Here is a 20723-nt window from a genome sequence, read left to right on the forward strand (position 1 = left end):
TTGGAAATAGAAATCTTGCTTTATTCAGTGACAGAATAAAGGGGACTGAGGTTAATTATTTACATTTACATTTTATATTTTCATAGAAAAAGGCTAACATTAGAAAAGCATGTAAAAACTATACAAAACAACTGAATCTTAGAATACTTGTATGAAAACAAGCATAAAAATTATGCAGCATAACCAATTGTAGACCTTAGCTTCAGTATTCATTGCCGGCTGGCTTTTCCATTTTCTGTTGTTTCCATTCTGGAACAAAAAAAAGTTTGGTGAAACTTTGCCTTACAAATGCATGCCTTTGCACAGACCATTGTGCAAAGTAATCCTTAATATTCCATAACGACATCTTGAAAAAATTTCTAAAGCGGTAACATTCAAACCTTCCATGGAATTTTGAATTCATAACTGATACATTGAGTACATTCCATAACAAGTAATGCTTTGTTTTCTAATAGACCTGAAGAAAACCAGATGGGTGGGTGAGAGTTCAAGGCAAACCTCTGTGGCTTTCATCTACTTGCAACACATACTTAATATTCTCCCTCTTCAAGCACATGACAAGTCTATGTTACTCCAAAGCCCTCTGGTGCTACAGTTGACTTGGAGTAGACTATGGTGGTAACCAACAGGTAGCCCAGAATATAACATTATTTTTAGAAAAGGAGAGACCCACACCCCATTTGCCTCCATAATGGCAAGAAAGATCTCGTGATGTGAATGAGCCTAGGAATATCGTGAAAGCTAAATGATACCCTTTTTCTTGGAGTAAAAATAAACTACAAACAAGGATCCCCAGAGAGAACCTCTTCTATAACAAGGCCCTGGAAAGTTATCATTTTGATGAGACTGCAGAGGATCAGAACTGAATTTAAACCAACATCCTCCTAAATAAACACCTGCTACCCATGAAAGGATATATTTCTGTACTTCTGAACATTATGTTCGTACAGCCCACTGCCAACCAATACTTGATAAATATTTAGCAATACAAACCCATTCTCCTCTTTAAGATGTTGATACAGTTCAGCTTTGTTGTTCACAGAATTCAAGCGGCCAATAAATTCCTGATGTTTCCTAGAATTTACAGTGTTAATTCTGTTGCTCCATAATGATAGTAGGGATGTTGGCCCTAAAAATAAGGTTTTGTAATCAGAATTAAAAGGCGCTTATTAGTTTCCATTCTCAAAGTCTAGTTTAGAAATGCTTATATGACACAGCAAGTGTACACATTCAAGATAAACCATGTATACTGTAGTTGTGTCCAACTAAACATTGACTCAACCTCTACAAAGCATTCAGAATTATCAATATCTCTACCGAGAGCAGATGAAGCAACTGCTCAACAGAGCCTCATCAGCACAAGTCCCATAAACACTGAGGATCAAAGGCTGATGCCTGAAGATGACCAATTGCTCTTCTCTCTCTCTCAAGGCTTTTCTCTCTCCTCGCAAGCTTCTTCCACCCCAAATTCTCCACTTCCACTAGAGTGATTACCATGTGCTTCAGTGGCTACTGGAAACCACTTGTCCTTGTCATCCATGCTGTTCTTTCCTCCTGTTGCCAAGCACATCCTTCGCCCAGCCTGCGTAAAGGTCCCCAGTTTCAAGAGGGTAGCGTTCCTAAACTAGAATCCTCTATGCAGGCAAATGTTCCAATAACAAATATTTTACAAGGCTTACACATCATTGATGACTGAGGATCTCAAAGCAATCCCTACTTCATTATTTTTATAATACATACTGACAATTGTAAATTTACCTTTGGTTTTTTCAACAGAGGGCATTTCATCCATTGCAACAAGTGGCTTTTTGTTTGGTGGTTCAGGAGAATCAGGTGAATCTTTTATTACTTCTGCTTCTCCCAATTCCTCTTTTTCACGATCCAATAAACTTTTTAGCCTTCAGACATAAAGAAACAGATTACTACCGCACTTCTGATTTTTAATATATCAAATTTCAATTTTGAAAGCTGAGATATCCCTAGAGAATTATCATCATCTGTGTATCTATTTTTCAAGTGTGGGCAGACCTGCAGATACTTAAATTTGCAGACTGGGCCCACACAAGGACAATTTTTTTCCGAACTCAAGGGATACCCAGGTTTGCCAAAAAACAAAAACATCCTGAAATCTTTAAAGAAGAAGAAAAACAAACCAATGTGGGTTAAAATTCCAAAAGGATAAAAGGAGTATCTGCAGCTTTAAGAAAGGGAAGCCCTCAGTAGCTGTTGCTAGATAACCACAGCATTCTACTCTCTGTTCCTGTTAGTAACAGGCAGGGGGATGGGACAGGGCCCTTTCTAGGGCTGTTTTGGCCTTTGAGGGAAGATCATCAGGGATAGGCTTGGCAGCAACCACTGGGGGACTTGATACCACCTGAACTGCAGGATTCACCTAGGCCTGGCTGCTTGTTACTGTTCCAACAGAAGCCACCCTAAGAAAGCAGCTAGAGTTTCAGAATAATCACTAGTCTGCCATGGAATTAGGTGATGTGCCAATTATGTACTTTCAGCCTAAATTAACCCGTAAGGTTGTTGTGAGGATAAAAAGGAGGAAAGTAGATTAATGTAAGTTGCTTGGGTTCCTATTGTGGACAAAAACCGAATATGAATGAAGTAACTGGATAATAAATATAGATGAAAACGGGAGGCAGATAGAAAGTAGATTGGTAAATGGCTGAGAAGAAGAGAGTGAGGTAGGGAAAGCGGAGATGATATGGGGGCTGCTGGGAAGAATGAAAGGAGAAATACAGTGGGAAGGAGTTACAGGGGAAAGTGATATGCCCCCCACAAGTCCTTGAGGCTTTCCTACCATGCAAGTGCGCTTGGCTCAGTTATGATTTTCCTAGGTAGAGACTGCTGGGTGGGAAGAGCTGAAGACAGACGGACAGATAAATGTAGGCTGATTGTTGGTAAATGAGAGAAGGAAGCAGGAAAATGGGAAAGGCTATGATGGTTTTTAGGAAAGGGAAAGAAGAAATAGTAGGGGAAGGTGAAATGGGATTCTCCTCTCACCCCAGCTTGTTCTTGCTTGTTTATTTTAATACTGAAGTCAACCAAATCTAAGGATTCTTAAATCCAGTGATTATAAGCAAACAATACAAATCTTTCTACAAACCTGAACAACACCCCAGGTTTGCAGAAAAATCTGAAACCTAAAAAGAAAAAATACATGGGGGGTTAAAAAGCCCAGAGTAAGAAACAGAACAGTTGTAGCTTTAAGAAATGGAAACTCTCAGTGGCAGCTGCTAAGAAATCACAGTACTTTAGGCTGGATGTCTGTCAGTAAAAGGCAGGGGAGAGGCAAGGTCCTTTTCAGGGCTATTTTGGCCTTTGAGAGAGGACTTGTTAGGCCAGGCTAGGATGACTTAACCACCAACTGCGTAATTCACCTAGGTCTAGGGGAAATGTGAGGAGGGGAATACAGGGGAAAGTGATGTGCCATCCACAAGTTCTTGAGGGTTCTCTATCACTTAAGTGGGCCTGGCTCCACTATACTGCTGGGCCACAGCTTTCCTAGGTAGAGGCTTGTGCGGGTGGAGCTATAAAAGTACGTTGGTTGTTTCGTGGGAAGAAGAAATGGAAACAGGAAAAGGGGACAGGCTATGGGGACTTTCAGGGAAGGGAAAGAGGAAATAAGGGAGGAGGTGGAAAATGACACATCCTTGCAGATTCTTGCTTATCATAGTATAATATAGACCAGAGCAGGGAGGATGTGTGGGAGATTGTTAATTTAGCAAGGTATGATAATATGATCAGAAATAGTCAGTAATCATTACAAATGTTACCTCTGAAACATAACTAATTACTTCATGTGCCCTGTTTGGGAGAACATTAGACTACTTTTTAAAAAATAGCTCTTCTAATTCTGAAGACACACTAACCTCAATGGCCCAGGTTAGCATTATCTCACCCTAACCATTGCCCTAGTTAGTATTTGTGAGGTAGACCACAAACAAAGTCCAGGATTGTGACATAGAGGCAGGAAATGACAAACTATCTCTGAACATCTCTTGTCTTGAAAAACCCTGCAAAGTCAGTTATGCCTTGATGGCCCTTTCTACCACCACCAGATCTCAAGTTTCCCACCTCCTTCCTGCAAAAGAAGATAAGCACACTGCCTAGGATCTGCATCATACATACTTCTTAACTACATTTTGATTCTCAGAGGTCGCATGAGCCTCAGATAAAGAATGAATGTAATTGGGCCCCTTCTCTTCTGACAATGCCAGGTCCCCTGGAGATCTCCCACTCCAATACTTGTGGGTCCATACTAGAGTTGACTTGCTACAGATCAGACCAGAGGCAGAAAAATAGCTGGTCTTCTGAGGAAGGAGAAATGGGCTCCTCATTCAGTCCCAGCAGGACCTTATTCTTTTAAATATACTGTCAGATTGTAAAATAGCCATAGTAAATGTGTTATGTGCTAGTATTGTATAATGTTTCGGTTGCTGGACCAGGATCAGTGAGCCCCTTGGCATGGATTTAAAGGGAGAATCTGAGGTCCCCAGTTTAAACATTGAAAGTGATGCTGTTTCAGGGTGGGGGAGAATCAACCCCAAAATAGCATCACTTTCAATGTTGTTTAAACTGGGGACCCCAGATTCTCCCTCTAAGATGGATCTAAAAGAAGAATCTGGGCTCCCTAGTTTAAACATCATTGAAAATGATGCAGTTTGGGAGTGGATTCCAGCATCACTTGTTTAAACGAGGGAGCCCAGATTCTCCTTTTAAATTCACCTTAAAGGGAGAATCTGGGGTCCCCAGTTTAAATAACATTGAAAGTGATGCTGGTTCCCCCAATTGGGGGGACTGGATACAACACCATAAAAGTATGCCTAGATATGCCACTTGCTGTAGCTACAAGGGGGCTGGGAGGTGCGCGTTGCACTGGGCACGCACCTGGGGGGCATCAAACTCAGGTTTTGCCCAGGGCTCCAGTTTGTCTAGTTACGCCACTGCCATGGGCTTGTCACATACTCTCAGGCTAACTTTCCTCACAGGGTTGTTGTTGTGAGGATAAAGAATGAGCTTTTGGGGAGGGCGGTATACAAATATAAATAATAAAATAAAAATAAAAAATAAAATGGAGGAGATGAGAATTATGTAAGCCTCCTTGGTGGTGGTGTATAAAGGAAGTAAATAAATAAAAAATTTAAAAATGAGGGCGCCCTCAACATCAGATGTGGGAAGACATATCAACAGCACAGTTTTAACCATCAGGCCAAAAACACAGAATAACACTTTGGGATTTGTGTGTTAATCTTTCAAGAGCCAAACACCATATTGAATTCATGTCATTATAAAAATACTGGAATAAAATTTTGCCAGTACTGAAAATGCACCTTTCTGATTCCTGCCAGGATTTTTCTTGTTCATAGTCTTTTCCTGCTTTTTCAGACTTATCTTCTTTCTCTTCCCTCTTCCTTCCTCGTTTCTTGCGTTCTTCTTCTTCTGGAGGCTTGCTCCTGCAAGCTAGTAGGCACTCTAGGACTCGCTGGTGTTTATCAGAGTTGACTATATGAGCTCTAACGAGGGTTTCCAGTTCATTCCACATAATTCTGTACTGTTCATCTCTACAGAAAGTAAGAACAAAGATGTCCTGACAGGACAAGTGCCCCATTTGGGGGGGGGGGGGGTTGAGGAGTGGCACAGCCTTTTGCCAGTGTGTTTGCTCACCTTGGCACTTATCCCAGTGGAGGAGGAAGAAGACATGGGCAGCTGTTCACCAGCTCCACGGAGCAAAACCCAGAAGTCCAGGTTGTCGTGGGACTGTGCTGGCGTCCTGATCAGATGCCAGTATGGGGAGGGGGGACAAACCTGATGTTACGTCAACTGCCTCCTGGGCTTAGGGCTGGGAATGTGGTGCCCTGGCCCCTGGACTTCAAGCCCTATGGAGGGCCTTCCAGGGACTTCTCTCTCTTTTTTTTTTTGCATTTTTTGCTCCCTGCGCCATTGGAAAGCTCTCTTAGAGGTGGTGGGGAAGTGTTGTTACAGCACTGTGTTCTACCACCAAAGGCTGAGGATGGGGCTGCCCAATACCATAGCTCCAGCATTGGACAGTGCAGTGTGGTTATGGTGTCAGACTAGGACCTGGGAAACCCAGGTTCAAATCCCCATTTGTGCCATGGAAGCTTGCTGGGTGACCTTGGGCCAGTCACACACTCTCAGCCCTGACTCCGGCTAGTATTTGGATAGGAGACCTCCAAGGAATACCAGGGACATGACAGCCAATGGCAAACCACCTCTGAATGTCTCACTACAGGTTTGCTTTACGTCAGCTGTACCTTGATGGGAAAAAAACTTCTAGATCCATCTTAAAAGCCTACAGTATTCTGGGATCAGTGGAGCTTGGCTGTGAAGCAAAACCACTATTTTAATGCAAAGCTAGGTTCCAACAGAAACTTACTACAACTGTGGTGCTTTTTAAGGTATACAGTTCTTCGTAAAAATCAATTTCTTTAAAAGGTGATGACGGTGGTGTCCATGCTTTTGAAAATTGTGAAAATGGAAAAGTAATCTTTACCTTTTAGGACCTTTTCCTCTTGTCCCAACTGTTGATATTGGCAGTGGATCATTTTTCCTTTCCATGTCTACTAAATTGTAAATTGTTTTCTGACAATTTAGTACATCTTCATCAGTCAGTGCTTCTTTCACAATGACACTGGCTAATGGCACTACCTGCAAGACATCAAAACAATCAGAATTCTTCATAAATTCTTCAGAAGCAAGGGAAGTGGAAATCAGAGAAAATAGAGAGCAAAAAGTAGAACCTAGTGCTCAGCTCTGCGCTGCCTACTGCCTCTGAATCCCATGTGGGTCTCAGAGGCAGCAGATGACGCAGAATTGAACTTTGGGCTTAGCTGAGCCCTGTATTTAGCTCTGTACCATCTACCAGCCCCGAGACCCACATGGACTTCAAAAGCAACTGGAATTGTCCAGACTTGGGTTTAGTAGACCTGAAAAATTTTGAATGTCAGGAAAAAACCAACCCTTCCCCCAATACCAGTATGGAAATTTGGCTATTTTAGAGGATAATTTTTTGAAAATTAAACCCAAAACTGGAAAATACTGGTGGGGGGAGGGGAGGAGAAATAGTGCATGCTCCTGCTCTATTACTTCTCCATCCTTGCTGTACAACTGCGCTGTTCAGCAGGCATTTGCTTAAATGGATAAGTCATCCATAAATCACATAAATCAGTAATCAATAAATGCTGCATTTCAACAAAATCCAACTCTTCAATGCTCATCCATGCCATCAAGCCACTTCCAATTCATAACAATCCTTTGAATTAATAACCAGTGCTAACCAAAATGTTCATCTAAGTAGTCCTTAATCACCGGTATCTTTGTACATGAACAGTTTTGGGAAAATAATTTCAGATCATTCACAAAACATATATGTCAGTCATCAACAAATGCTTTTTCCCCCCAATAAAAATTGATGTCTGGCTAAGTAGTCCTTAATGAGGCCAGTCAGTTCAAATCAGTAGTCTTCTTGCTCAAGCCCAGTTCTGGGAAAACCCAAAGCAAACTCGTTTGGTGAGCCTTTCTGACTCCTCAGCACAAACCGAAGAAACAGAATGATTAGCTCACATCAGATTGCTACATTTGAACATGGTTTAATTCAACCATTGAATGTGTTCACAGTGAAATTAAAAGCATGTTTACACTGAAGCTAAAGTTGCTCATTTCCAAATAATTGTAGTCAGAACAGGGATCTAAAAACAACTGTTGGCCACTTACAGCTTGCATGTTGAATATGGTCGTCTGTGAAATAATCATGGGCCAGTAGCGAGTATGTTTCTCCAGCTGACCTTTTGCTCTTTCCAAAGGAGTCTCAGGATTTCCATCACTCTTATATCTGGGTTCTAGAAAAGGAGCTAGTCTGTTTTCCCTCATAAATTCACCAAAATCCTAAAACCAAATAAGATAGAAGTCATTCATCTAAGTGACATTTTATGATATGGTTCAAATGTATACCCCTTGTAAGAGTCATACTTTAGCAATACTGCATGATTTCCATAGTGTTCACAGGGATGGCAATCATAAAATGTTACAGGAGGTCCATTCCCACATCTTGTTCTGAATCCAGGTTTACTGAAAGTTACTATTTCCTTAAAATGAAACTACTGCATTATTCCCTCAAAGGGAGATTTAATTTTCAAAAAGCAGCTACTTAGAGCTTGAATCTTACAGGACAAAAGTTTGATTTCTGACTCAGAGCTGGCTTACCGCTCCCTGATTCCAATATGGAGGATCAATTTTAACACTCAAGTTACAATTACCAAAACTCACCAAAACATGTGGGCCCAATTACAAATCTACCTCATTCAAACTAATAAGGCTGTCACCAGAATTACAGTTATTCCATTAAATCATCAATGCCAGGAACTAATCAGCTTTGTTTTCCCTCGCTTTTTAATACTAACATTTTCCTGTGCAGTTATCTGGGGTTTTAACCTTGAGCTTTTCTCATGAACCAGCAATTCTGTAACCAGGGTAGCCATTTATTTCACAAGTTATTCTTGGTGATGCATTATGCCAAGTATCACTCTGAATGCCACTTGTTACCTAAGACGTATTTATTTCCATTCATACCATTACTTCCCTTTTACTATTCCTTGTTTTCTTCCTGCCCCTTCATGACAATGCCACCCAGAAACTTCCTTTTTTAGTCACCCCAACCCCACTTTTACCAAAATGCTGCAAGGCTAAACAAAGCATTTGTGCAAAGTTCAAAGTAAATGAATGCATATTATGGCTTGGTTTTGTTTAATTAACCTTAAAAATCTTACAGTAATCCTGTAGTCTGTGACTCTGCCACCGCAACCTTCACTAATTGAAGGAGGATCTTCCAGAGTTGACCTAGAACTGCTTAACACATGCAGAAAAATCTCTCCTCCGTGGCTACTAAGCATATGACTAATTATTTTAGAGCCTGACTTCCGTGGTTGTTCCAAAAGCACAGAACGACCTATTGAAAGAGAAGATGCTTCATTAGTTACTTAGACTTATATCCCTGAAATCAGGCTCCATCCCTGAAGACTGGAAGATGGCCAATGTCACACCAATCTTTAAGAAAGGATCTAGGGGGGACCCGGGAATCTACAGGCCAGTCAGTTTGACATCTGTTCCTGGTAAATTAGTAGAATCTATCATTAAAGATAAAATTATAAAACATGTAGAAAAGCAAGACCTGCTGAGAAAGAGTCAGCATGGCTTTTGCAGAGGCAAATCCTGTCTTACAAACTTACTAGAGTTCTTTGAGGGTGTAAACAGGCATGTGGACAGGGGTGAAGCGGTGGACATTGTCTACTTGGATTTCCAAAAGGCTTTTGACAAAGTTCCTCACCAGAGACTGATGAGAAAACTCAGCAATGAAGGAATAAGAGGGGAAGTCCTCCTATGGATTAAAAACTGGTTGAGAAACAGGAAACAAAGAGTGGGTGTAAATGGGAAGTTCTCACAATGGAGAGATGTTGGGAGTGATGTCCCCCAAGGATCCGTTTTGGGACCAGTGCTCTTTAACCTATTCATAAATGACCTGGAAGTAGGGGTGGGTAGCGTGGTGGCCAAGTTTGCAGATGATACCAAATTATGTAGGGTGGTGAGAACCACAAAGGATTGCGAAGAGCTCCAAGCGGACCTTGATAAATTAGGTGAGTGGGCTCAGAAATGGCAAATGCAGTTCAATGTAACAAAATGTAAAGTGATGCACATAGGGGCAAAAAATCCAAACTTCACATACACGCTACAGGGGTCAGTGCTATCAGTCACAGACCAGGAAAGGGATTTAGGCGTCTTAGTTGATAGTTCCATGGGAATGTCAACTCAATGCATGGCAGCTGTAAAAAAGGCAAACTCTATGCTGGGGATAATTAGGAAAGGAGTTGAGAATAAAACTGCAAAGATTGTCATGCCCTTATATAAAGCAGTGGTGCGACCGCACTTGGAGTACTGTGTCCAGTTCTGGTCGCCGCATCTCAAAAAGGATATTGAGGAGATAGAAAAAAGTGCAGAGAAGGGCAACAAGGATGATTGAGGGACTGGAGCACCTTCCCTATGAGGAGAGGCTGCAGCGTTTGGGACTCTTTAGTTTGGAGAGGAGGCGGCTGAGGGGGGATATGATTGAAGTCTACAAAATTATGCATGGGATAGAAAATGTTGACAGAGAGAAATTTTTCTCTCTTTCTCACAATACTAGAACCAGGGGGCATTCATTGAAAATGCTGGGGGGAAGAATTAGGACTAATAAAAGGAAACACTTCTTCACGCAATGTGTGATTGGTGTTTGGAATATGCTGCCACAGGAGGTGGTGATGGCCACTAACCTGGATAGCTTTAAAAGGGGCTTGGACAGATTTATGGAGGAGAAGTCGATTTATGGCTACCAATCTTGATCCTCCGTGATCTGAGATTGCAAATGCCTTAACAGACCAGGTGGTCGGGAGCAACAGCCGCAGAAGGCCATTGCGTTCACATCCTACATGTGAGCTCCCAAAGGCACCTGGTGGGCCACTGCGAGTAGCAGAGAGCTGGACTAGATGGACTTTGGTCTGATCCAGCTGGCTTGTTCTTATGTTCTTATGTAGACTGTTCTAAAACTCCTATGAGACAGAATATTATTCCCTATAAAAGCACATTTACTGTCTCTAATTTTGGTAAGAAACCTTACCAAAATGCACTCTCATTATTCTTTCTGCCATTATCACATTTGCCATGATTCTTATACTGCAAGTGCACTTCCGTGGAACTTTCAGAAATGTTCTACGTGCCCATGAAATTTATTGACAACAATTCTACAATTTAGGGATTCTGGCAGATGTACTTTGACAGCTTCCCCAAAGTTTCCCAGACACTGGAGAATCTTAAGGAAACCTTGAGAATGCATTTGTGATCTGTAGATCACCAATATCGAGTGAGCTGCATATATAGTAATGCTCAGAAGCAACTGGGCAATGTAAGGAAGCTTGAGAGGGTATCTTGAAAATCTGTTTGGAGGTAGGAAAGGAGGCAAATAAAAGATTAACTGGCATTTATGAATAATCTGTAATGTATTGGGAAGACTAACCAAGGTTTGTGCATCACACTGGGAACAAGCCATAGCTATAGTAACATCTGAATTTTTTTATGTCATTTCTCACCAATGAGGAGCAAAGTTACATTGTTCTCCTTTCTTCCATTTTATCTTCACAACAGCTCTGTGAGGTAGGTTAGGCTGAGAGTGTAACTAGCCCAAGATCACCCAGCAACTTCCACGGCAGAGGGGAAATTTGAACAACAGTCATCCAGATCCTGGCCTCACAATCTAACCATTAAACCATGATGAATGGAGCCAATATAGAAATATCTCACTCTTTGATACTAGCTTCCTCTCTCCCAAGATGTAAGCTATAAAAGCAGAAGTTAATTTTTAGAACAGTTATATTACCGATCTGCTGCTTAAAGCTTTTAAAATTTTGTCTTAAGAGAGCAAACAGTGGTGTCCTAATTAGAAGAAAAAGTAATTAAGAAGGGTTCAGAAGTAAGGCAGGCAGAGACAAGGAAGCCTCTTGATATGCTCATTCCTAGTTCAAGCTCAAGAGTTCCTGATGACTAACATTCAATTAAATTGTCAAGAACTGACCCCAAAGTATATTTACCATTAAGTAGGAAGTTAGTAAGGCAGGAGGAAGGTCGGCTATTTACATCTACTGGAGATATCCTGAATGCACCTGTACAATAATGCAGCTCTGGAAAAAAAGGCAGGGAATGGTTAGGAGGATAGAAATATCATCCTAATTTTAATGCACACATAATACTAACAATTGAAAAATTAAATAAATATCTCAAGGGTTCTATATTTAAGCAACATATATATTGGAGTTAATATGAGTTGAAAATGGAAAATATGTTGAAACTCAGCTGTGATTATGTAACTGATTTGTGTTTGTGTGGGCATACATGTATACACATATCCTTAATCTCTTCAGTTTAACCATAGAGAAAGTGAGAGACATTCCAAAACATTTACACTGATAATTTGAATGTATTCTTTAAGTCAGGTTTTGCGGTCAGTTTCCTATTCATGTTCTCTTTGCCATCATGATTAATTAATACAGTTCCTCATGTTGTGGTGACCCCCAACCCTAACATTTATCCATTTTACAGATGGAGAACACAGATGCAAAGAGTCTTAGGCGACCCCTGTGAAAGGGTCGTTTGACCCCCAGAAGGGGTTGCGACCCACAGGTTGAGAACCACTGCTTTAAAATATGCCATTAGATTTAGTCAGTTAGGCCTATCTTAGCTTTCCTCTATTTCACTGCAGCAGAAGATACTTCAGAAAAGCTCAGCAGGCATCAACTTTGGGTCTGTAAGAAACACCCATTTGGAAATAGTTGCTCCCATCACTGGAAGATGCTGGGCTAGGCATCTCCCAACACTTTGTGATTGCTCTTTCATGGCAAGCATTTTGATGTTGGCCTCCCAGCAGCAGCTATTTTGTGGTGGTGCCTACTACACTTCTACCCAATTCCAAAAGTGCCCATAGGTTCAAGATAGTTGGGGAGCCCTGGTCTAGGGTAACTAATTCAATAGGCAAATAAGGGATTATGTAAACCACAAATGTATAGCGATCACACAACCTCAGGATATGCACTATAAGTCAAATGAGGGGCCTTTTCAAGACTGCGACTGATTACAAAATTATGTAAAATGAAACCACTATAGCTGAACTGAATATGAAATCAATACTACATCAGTTGTGCAGTGATTCAACATGTTTGTACAAGTGCTTTCATGCAGTAGCCTTCATAAAATGGCTATTAAGAATTTGGAAACAGGCAATATTCAAAAATCTCTCTTGAACACAGAGATGGGGCACAGACAGTTTCTTCACAGCAATCCTGTGAAGAAAAGATCTGCTATGACAGTCATATGAAAATGAGGTTTGCAGATCCCCTATGCAGGTGCCAATTTCCTCATTCCTGTGTGAAGGATGGAAGCCAAAGCAAAAGAATCTACACTGAAGACAAACAGAAATATATTTCAATAATTAATAACGGCTTATCAATGAACAGCAGTGTGGATCTACACAAGACAGGCCAACGTTCCAGGTTTCCTTTGCATACCCAAACAACCAGGCAACAAAGTTTTGAAAGATATTTTGCCAAAAAAGATTAAATGTACCACAGATTACTCTTGATGAAAAATCAAGACTGTCAAGCCCTAGCTGTGGTGCCTGGAAAGCTGACAGGAGAATGAAACTTTGGTGCACTTGAAGATTAATTTATGTAACTTGTCATGAGGTATCTTTGACAGAATCAGTATTATTTTTGATCAATACAGAGAAATGTCAGTTTCAAATACATCCTGCCAGAAAAGCAGAGGAAGACAGATCTGTACAAGTTTTCACCAACTGGGCTGACTTTCTAGCTGTGCCTGGCAAAACAGTGAAACTAGCATGTAGGCAAAACAATGGTAGTTGTTGGCGGCTTCCAAGGAGAAGTGGTACAAACATTAAACCCTGTTCAAATTATTCAGCAGCAGCAAGCTGAACAAACATAACATGACATGATTGAAAACCCTAAATGTAGAAAACACTTCTGCACTTCTACTGTAATTTATTAGCCTGGCAACTAATCATAGAAGAACTTCAAGCCTCTCCATTTTCTCATGTTCACTAATTACATATTTCATTCAGATGTTTTCCTTTAAACTAATATGTAAAATTATCTCTATTTTGTAATTATCTCTAATATGTAAAATTATCTCTATTTTAATGTATTCTAGAACCCTTTTCAGTTAAGAAGTCCCCAAAACTATTTTTCATTCAGTTATACTCAATGCAAGGTTTCTGTGTCATTTTATTTGTTTATTTATTTACTTATAGTCTGCCTTTCTCACAGGGACTCAGAGTAGATAACTCAGAGTCAGTACCATCAACAGAATGGTATATTCAATGAACAGTGCATTAGGACTGTAGAAGTTTAAAACCAATCAGAAATCTAAAAGACAGAACTGACGCACAGTATAAGTAATAACAGGATACATGAAACAGTGCAAAAATTACATGGTAGGATCCTACTTAAAGTATGTTTATATAATATAGCAGTATAGATCACAGTCTCTAATCATTTATCCAAATAAGTGTGTGTGAACCATTTTGTACAATGCAACCCTATGGCCAGTGCAGAAAACCCCTCTCAAGTAATTCAGTTTTGCTTAGTTGGCAGAAAGCCAGGAGATTGGATGCCTTCCTGATCCTGTTATGCAATGGGCATCAGAAGCATAGTAAAAGAAGGGGAAAAAACATGCTGTTATCAGCCTATGTTTGGAAGTTATGGACATCGCATTTTTAGTTTGGTCACCCTTTCGTTCCTTTAAAGGCTTTGATAATCAAATACAGTTAAGTGAACAAGAAATTCAGTTTCAACATTCCTCAAACCTTTGGAAAAAAAACAGCTTGTCCACTTTTCCTCACAAATGCTTTCAATATTTCCATTTCCTAAATGTTGTCCCCATCTAAGAGGTCTATACACATTATACAAGGTGCTCAAAATTATGAAGCCAAGCCACCAGATAATCAGACTGGAAACAGATGCATGGTGAAGAATTCTCCTAGCTGTTAGCAAGGTATGTTCTATGATGAATGGTAACTTGGAAGTATAATGGGGAGAAATAGAAAATTGTATCAAATAGTGAGCATTATGCACATACACAAAACAGTTTCAAAATAGGTACTTACCAACACTGTTTGTTCTTGGGGTACACCATTTCAAAGTTACAGTCTCCTTATTTGTCCCTTCTTTGCTACTGCTACCCATATGGGTATCACCTACAATACCAAATTAGATTTAAAAAGCATAAAGTAACTTAAAACAAAGTAGTACAACTGGATTGAATACTACCATCCACACCACCAGTTACAATGCTGTCATCAAGGAAAAGGTTATTTCATTTAATTTCATTTATTGGTTTCATATGCCGCCATTCACTTCACAGGCTCAGGGTGGCTTCCAACATTGAAACAGAAATACCACACCAGATTTTAAAACATGATCTAAATACATATAACATATCTAAAAACCAGATAGCAATTTGATTTCAACAACAACCAGAATATGAGAGAGAAGCCAAAAAGGTGGGAAACGAAAAGTGAACAAACAACATTTTTTAAAAAAATCAGGTTTTTTTAATCCTAACCTACTCATCATCTTCAGGTCAACGTCTGTCCTTCTTCATATGTTTCGTGGCTATTGCCCTGTTCCATGTTTCAGGACAGTGGACAAGGCCCTGGCCTTGTGGAAGGTTCCCATCTTGAAACAGATTCTGACATAGAAACAGGCAAAGCCTTGAGTCTCCCTGAACTGCAGGCCTCGTGCTAGGAATGGATGTAGATGTGGCTCTTTTATTTGATGGGAACTATGAATATAGCTTTCTACATGCCACAGAGTGAGTACCATTGTCCCAGCAGAACAGGCAAAAGCCATCCGTTTACAAACTGATGCTGCCTGGTATTCCCAATGCATCCTCCTTTTTATTTCATCAGTCCATCATTATACATGAAAGTGCAGGACAGTTTTAATATATGCAAGGTATTTTTGCAATAATAACAACATTATTTTACATAACAATTATGTGTATATATAAAGGAAACTTTTATTTTATTATTATTTATATTTATATACCGCCCTCCCCAAAGGCTCAGGGCGGTGTATTTATTTATTATTTATTTATACAATTTATTTATTTATTATCAATTTTGTATATTATTTATAAAATTTATTTATTTATTATCGATTTTGTATATCGCCCCTCCCCCGAAGGGCTCTGGGCGGTGAACAGCACAATAAAACAATTACATTAAAACCCCATTAAAACAGCAGATTAAACAAGATTACATTGGCATCCAGTATAAAACTTCATAAACCCGCGCTGGAAAGAAACAAAACAAGGGAGCAGAGGGCCCCCGTAGATATTAAGGGGCCCAGAATGTAGAGAGGGGGAAGGGGTGCACATCAGCAGCTGGCCCATCCAAAAGCCCAGTGAAACAATTCGGTCTTACAGGCCCTGCAGAACTCTCCAAGATTCCGCAGGGCCCGGATAGCTGGTAGTACAGTATTCCACCAGGCAGGGACCAGGGCTGTAAAGGTGACTGCAGCAATTATCAGACCATTGCATTAGTTTCTCACACAAGTAAAGTGATGCTCAAAATCTTACAACAAAGACTGTTACCATATATGGGACAAGAAATACCATATGTGCGGACCATAAAAAAGCTACAGCTGGTTTTAAAAGAAATGGGTCTGCCACACATTCTGATTGCTTTGATAACAAAATCTATACTTTGGACAAGATGCTACGGTTAGGACAGAATATGGAGAAACAGAATGGTTCCGACTAGCAATGGTGTTACACAGTGACATATTTCATCTCTCTATCACTTTAATCTATATGCAGAAAATGTCACAAGGGAAGTTGAAATTGATTTAGATGAAGGTGAAGTACAAACTGGCAGAAAAAACACTAATAGATTGAGATATACAGATGACTCCACATTACTGGCAATAAATAGGGAAAAATTGAAACAATTACTGATGAAGGTTAAAGCAGAAAGTGCCAGAACAGGATTACAGCTGAACATCAAGAAGGCAAAAGTAATGACGACTGAGGGATTACACAACTTTAAGGTTACTGACGAAGAAATTGAAATTGTTCAAGATTTTCTATTCATTGGCGCAATCAACCAAATAGACTGCTACCAAGAAATCAGAGCAAGAGCTCCATCCAAAGGGGGGGGGGGGGCAAAAGGGCTTGAGGGAGTGGTGCGCCCTTGTGTCTGCACATTGGAATTCCCCAGGGTGCTTACCCCAGGGTAGGGGGAAACATGTCAGCAGCCACACAGCTCTGTCGCCACAGAACCTAGAAGTCTGGTGTTCCCAGGGGTGGAGTCAACTTTAGTTGGCTCCCTCCCCAGATTGAGAGAAGGTAGTATGGTGCATCGGCCCTCAGACTTATGCTTGCCTTTTGGAGGTGGCGGGGTAGCCTGCTGCCTCCAGATTTGGATGAAGCTATAAAACTGGAAAGGGCAGCCATGAAGGAATTTAAAAATATCAAGTGTAAGGATGTGTTGCGGTTAACCAAAATCAAGAAAATTCATACCACAACATTCCTCATTACTATGTACAGGTGTGAAAGCTGGACAGTGAGGAAAGCTGACAGAATAAAGTTGATTAATTTGAAATGTGGTAATGGAGGCGAGTTTTATAGATACTGCGGACTGCCAAATAAGTGAGTTCTAGATCAAATCAAGGCTGAACTCTTCCTAGCAGCTAAAATGAAGCTATTGTGCTTTGATTATATTCTGAGAAGATGCAAGTCACTGAACAAGACAACAATAATGCTAGGAAATGAGGAAGATCAAAATGAGATGCACTGAATCAATCAAGGAAGTCACAGTCTTCAGTTCACAAGCCCTACGGAAGGCTGTTAACAACAGGGTGTTCTGGAGGTTATTAATTCATAAGGCCACCATGAATCAGAAGTGACTTGACAGCACTTATAACACACACACACAATAAGAATGTCATCCTAATCTAAGACATTACAATTCTGTCTTACCACTTTTTAAGAAGTCTACATGTGCTTCCTTGTGATGAAGCAGTTCCACGTCATAATTGGCAGATGTATTGGCATGCTGTTCCTCCTTTTAAAGAAAAAGTACAACATATAAACAAACTGTTTTTTAAAACAAACTTTGAATAAAGAAGCCAAAGGGGATGGGGGGGAATGCTCCAAGATCAGACAACATCAACAGGTTGGAATGCTGAGGAAACTCGTTTGCTCACTAACCTACTTAAAGATGCAGTAGTTTATACTCATATGCAGAGCGATCCTATGCATCTTGGCTGAGAATTAAGTCTTACTTAGATTCAATAGGGTTTACTCTCAAGGAAAGTGTAGGTAGGTTTCAAGCCGTACACACACCTATAAAGAGAGCTTCATAAAGAAATCTCTAGTCTTGCCTTTTCTCATTTCTATACGTATAATTTATTTGGAATGCAAAAACACAACCAGCATCCACTTCCATTCAGAGACAGGTTATCCATTAGAGAAGCTTGTTCATTTTCTAAGCAGCAAATGTTAATTAGAACTACAACACCATCAGTAGCCAGCATAGCCATTTTTTTCATTTGGGGGGAATTTCTCTCTGTTCCTTTAGGTTAACAAGAGAAACCACACACAGTTTTATCTGACTGCCACAGCTGAAGACTAGCAGCTACTGTGGATCAAACTGTATGTGCAAGGGTAAAAGCAAAAGGAAACAGCATCTTTAAATAGCTGTGGCAGACTAGCAAACATCATGTATGGTAGATAGCAAAAAATTCACCGTTAGGAATTTGTTTTCAATGAATAATGCACAGGGAGCCCAACATACACACTACTACTAGAAAGAACAACGGCAAGAAGAAAGAGCAGACCAGCAACACACAGGTCAGTAAGTTGCAAACAAGGTATTTGCAAGCCTAAGAGGTTATATGCACTGGCCCATTCCAGTTAGATTGAAATGGACAGAGCACATTAAAACACAACAGTAAATCCAGGCAGTACAAGTACTGCTTAGCAAAGGCCACTGGGTATTAACATTATTACAGTTGTCCTTTTGTGCATTCTTTCTTTTTTACACTAGATAATAAAAATGCTCTTCTTTCATTCTAACATTCTAGTCACTAAACCTTAAGAATAAATAATCATGTCTGATTTCTCTGCTGGGCATCAGAGTGATAAAAACAATAAAGGAAAAATCAATTTATTAATAAATAGTATATATAAATAGATAAAGCCACATTTTGATATTTCTCAGCAGGGTTGTATCCCTCTTCTTAAATCTCTTGGAGAAATCAGTTTTACCTCCCTGAATATTGGTTTCTACTTGTTACAAACACCTTTTATGTTGGCAGGGTATGGAAATGACACAAAGAATGAAAGGCTCACTATGCCACTAAAATACACAAGGGGGCAGAAATTTCTAAGACAAGTATAAAAACAAAAGAATCACAGACAAAGTAATTTGAATAAACAAGGTTATATCTACTCAAAACAAGGAAAACAAATAATGCTTTCATAATTGACTCTAAATTGCTGGGAAGTCAATATGGCCATTTGTTCTGTGATCCTTTTTTCTCCTTCATAAAATTTACTAACCTGGTCACAGACACTGAATGTGGGCTAATAAAAACAGAAAAGAAATATGACATGGAGAGGGGGGAAATGTAAAAAAATCCATTAAAGTAAATATTAAAACCATTCAACAAATTTAAGAGAAATAGTGCAAGTATATCAGCACCAAGCTGTTGATACAACCGTACCTTCATAGGGATGTTAGTAATAGTGGTTGAAGCCAAATCAAAATGTTGTTGCACTAAAAGATTCAGTCTAGTGGCCAGGTGCCGTCCAGCTCGAACACTGTGCACTTCGCTGGTTAAGACAGGAGAGAGCTTAGAGGAAGAAGAAACACACACACACAAACAGAATACTCAGTAGTAGCAATTATGGCATAATAAATAGCAAGACTAAGTCACCTTTCAAAGCAGTATTATTGGGGTAGTAATGGTGGATAACATTTCATGGCTACAACATTCTTTATACAACCATGTCCCCTTCCAGTGGGCATACATCCAGACATACACCACTTACTCTATACTATGACTCTCAAAAAATCATTTGGGCAACCAGATGCTTTAGCCTAAGAAAGTTCTCCAATGGCATCAAAGTATGGGATTGAATTCATCAATTTATTCTGCCAACGGTGCAATCTTCATCCAGCACATATTCACTCAATTTCATTTTATTTCCTGCCTTACTACAGCCTCTGCCCCACGTGACTTTGTCCCATGATATCAGCACTGACTTTTCAGCCATAATAGAGGACTCTCTTCTCCCTTGTTCACCAACTGAAAAATCAGTTGGATCCAACCAAATATCTCATAATATTGGACATAATTTCCCCTCTTCTACTGTGACAGTAGCATTTTCTCACTGAATAGTTGTTTAGTTCTCAGATATGTGTATATTTATATAACATTCTGAAGTCACATTAGGCTAGACAAAAATGTAACAACCTCACCTCTTTCTTAAGACATTCCGAAACAAGATTGTCTTCACCGACAGGAAAAGTGTGAATTAAGACCAGTTCACATTTTTGGATCTGCATAAGGCTGAAAAAAGCCCAGTTACAAAGACAAATATAGCAACAATTATATAATAAACACATATCCAATAAATTAACTAATCAAAATTTTTAATTTGTTAGAATTGGACAGAAGCACCAACTGTATTTTACAGCAAAATGTTTACTTGAAACATAACAGGACAACTGTATGCAGTTGTAAGATGACAAATTTTCAAAATTAAGGAATGAATTAAGATGCACTATCAAAGCTAAATTAATGAGATTTGGTCCTGCATGCCCCTCCTCTCCCTCTTCCCTCCAAGTACAGTGGAACCTTGGTTTTCATCCGTGATTCGTTCAGAATCACGCAACGAAAACCGAAATCGACGTAGTCCGAGGTACACCGTTTGCGCATGCGTAACACAAATGGCGCACCAGATTTGTGCAAAAGGATCTGGGAAGGCTTGTTTCACATCACTACTCTGTCATGGAAACTTGCTAAGTCACTTTAAGCCAGGGACAAACACACTCAGCCTGACCTATTTCACATGGTTGCAGAGAAGATAAA

General features: G+C 39.9%; 1 protein-coding gene across 7 annotated transcripts in view; it reads right to left on the reverse strand.

Moving 5' to 3' along the window:
• INTS13 (integrator complex subunit 13) overlaps nucleotides 1-20723 on the reverse strand; it is a 31336-nt gene continuing 10613 nt past the window's right edge. For 6 of the 7 annotated variants that reach the window (XM_048499468.1, XM_048499466.1, XM_048499470.1 and 3 more), the window contains 13 exons: nucleotides 20111-20201; nucleotides 19353-19481; nucleotides 19189-19212; nucleotides 17605-17689; nucleotides 14729-14818; nucleotides 11643-11732; nucleotides 8796-8974; nucleotides 7744-7914; nucleotides 6524-6678; nucleotides 5343-5573; nucleotides 1759-1898; nucleotides 994-1129; nucleotides 1-249 (listed from right to left, as the gene is read on the reverse strand). In XM_048499468.1, coding sequence (XP_048355425.1) covers nucleotides 210-249; nucleotides 994-1129; nucleotides 1759-1898; nucleotides 5343-5573; nucleotides 6524-6678; nucleotides 7744-7914; nucleotides 8796-8974; nucleotides 11643-11732; nucleotides 14729-14818; nucleotides 17605-17689; nucleotides 19189-19212; nucleotides 19353-19481; nucleotides 20111-20201 — 1561 coding nt within the window. In that variant the 3' untranslated portion in view covers nucleotides 1-209. The remainder of the gene's footprint in view (nucleotides 250-993; nucleotides 1130-1758; nucleotides 1899-5342; nucleotides 5574-6523; nucleotides 6679-7743; nucleotides 7915-8795; nucleotides 8975-11642; nucleotides 11733-14728; nucleotides 14819-17604; nucleotides 17690-19188; nucleotides 19213-19352; nucleotides 19482-20110; nucleotides 20202-20723) is intronic. The other variant, XM_048499467.1, reaches the window with a different exon arrangement.

The sequence above is a fragment of the Sphaerodactylus townsendi genome, linkage group LG06, assembly GCF_021028975.2.
Source record: "Sphaerodactylus townsendi isolate TG3544 linkage group LG06, MPM_Stown_v2.3, whole genome shotgun sequence".
NCBI classification, from domain to species: domain Eukaryota; kingdom Metazoa; phylum Chordata; class Lepidosauria; order Squamata; family Sphaerodactylidae; genus Sphaerodactylus; species Sphaerodactylus townsendi.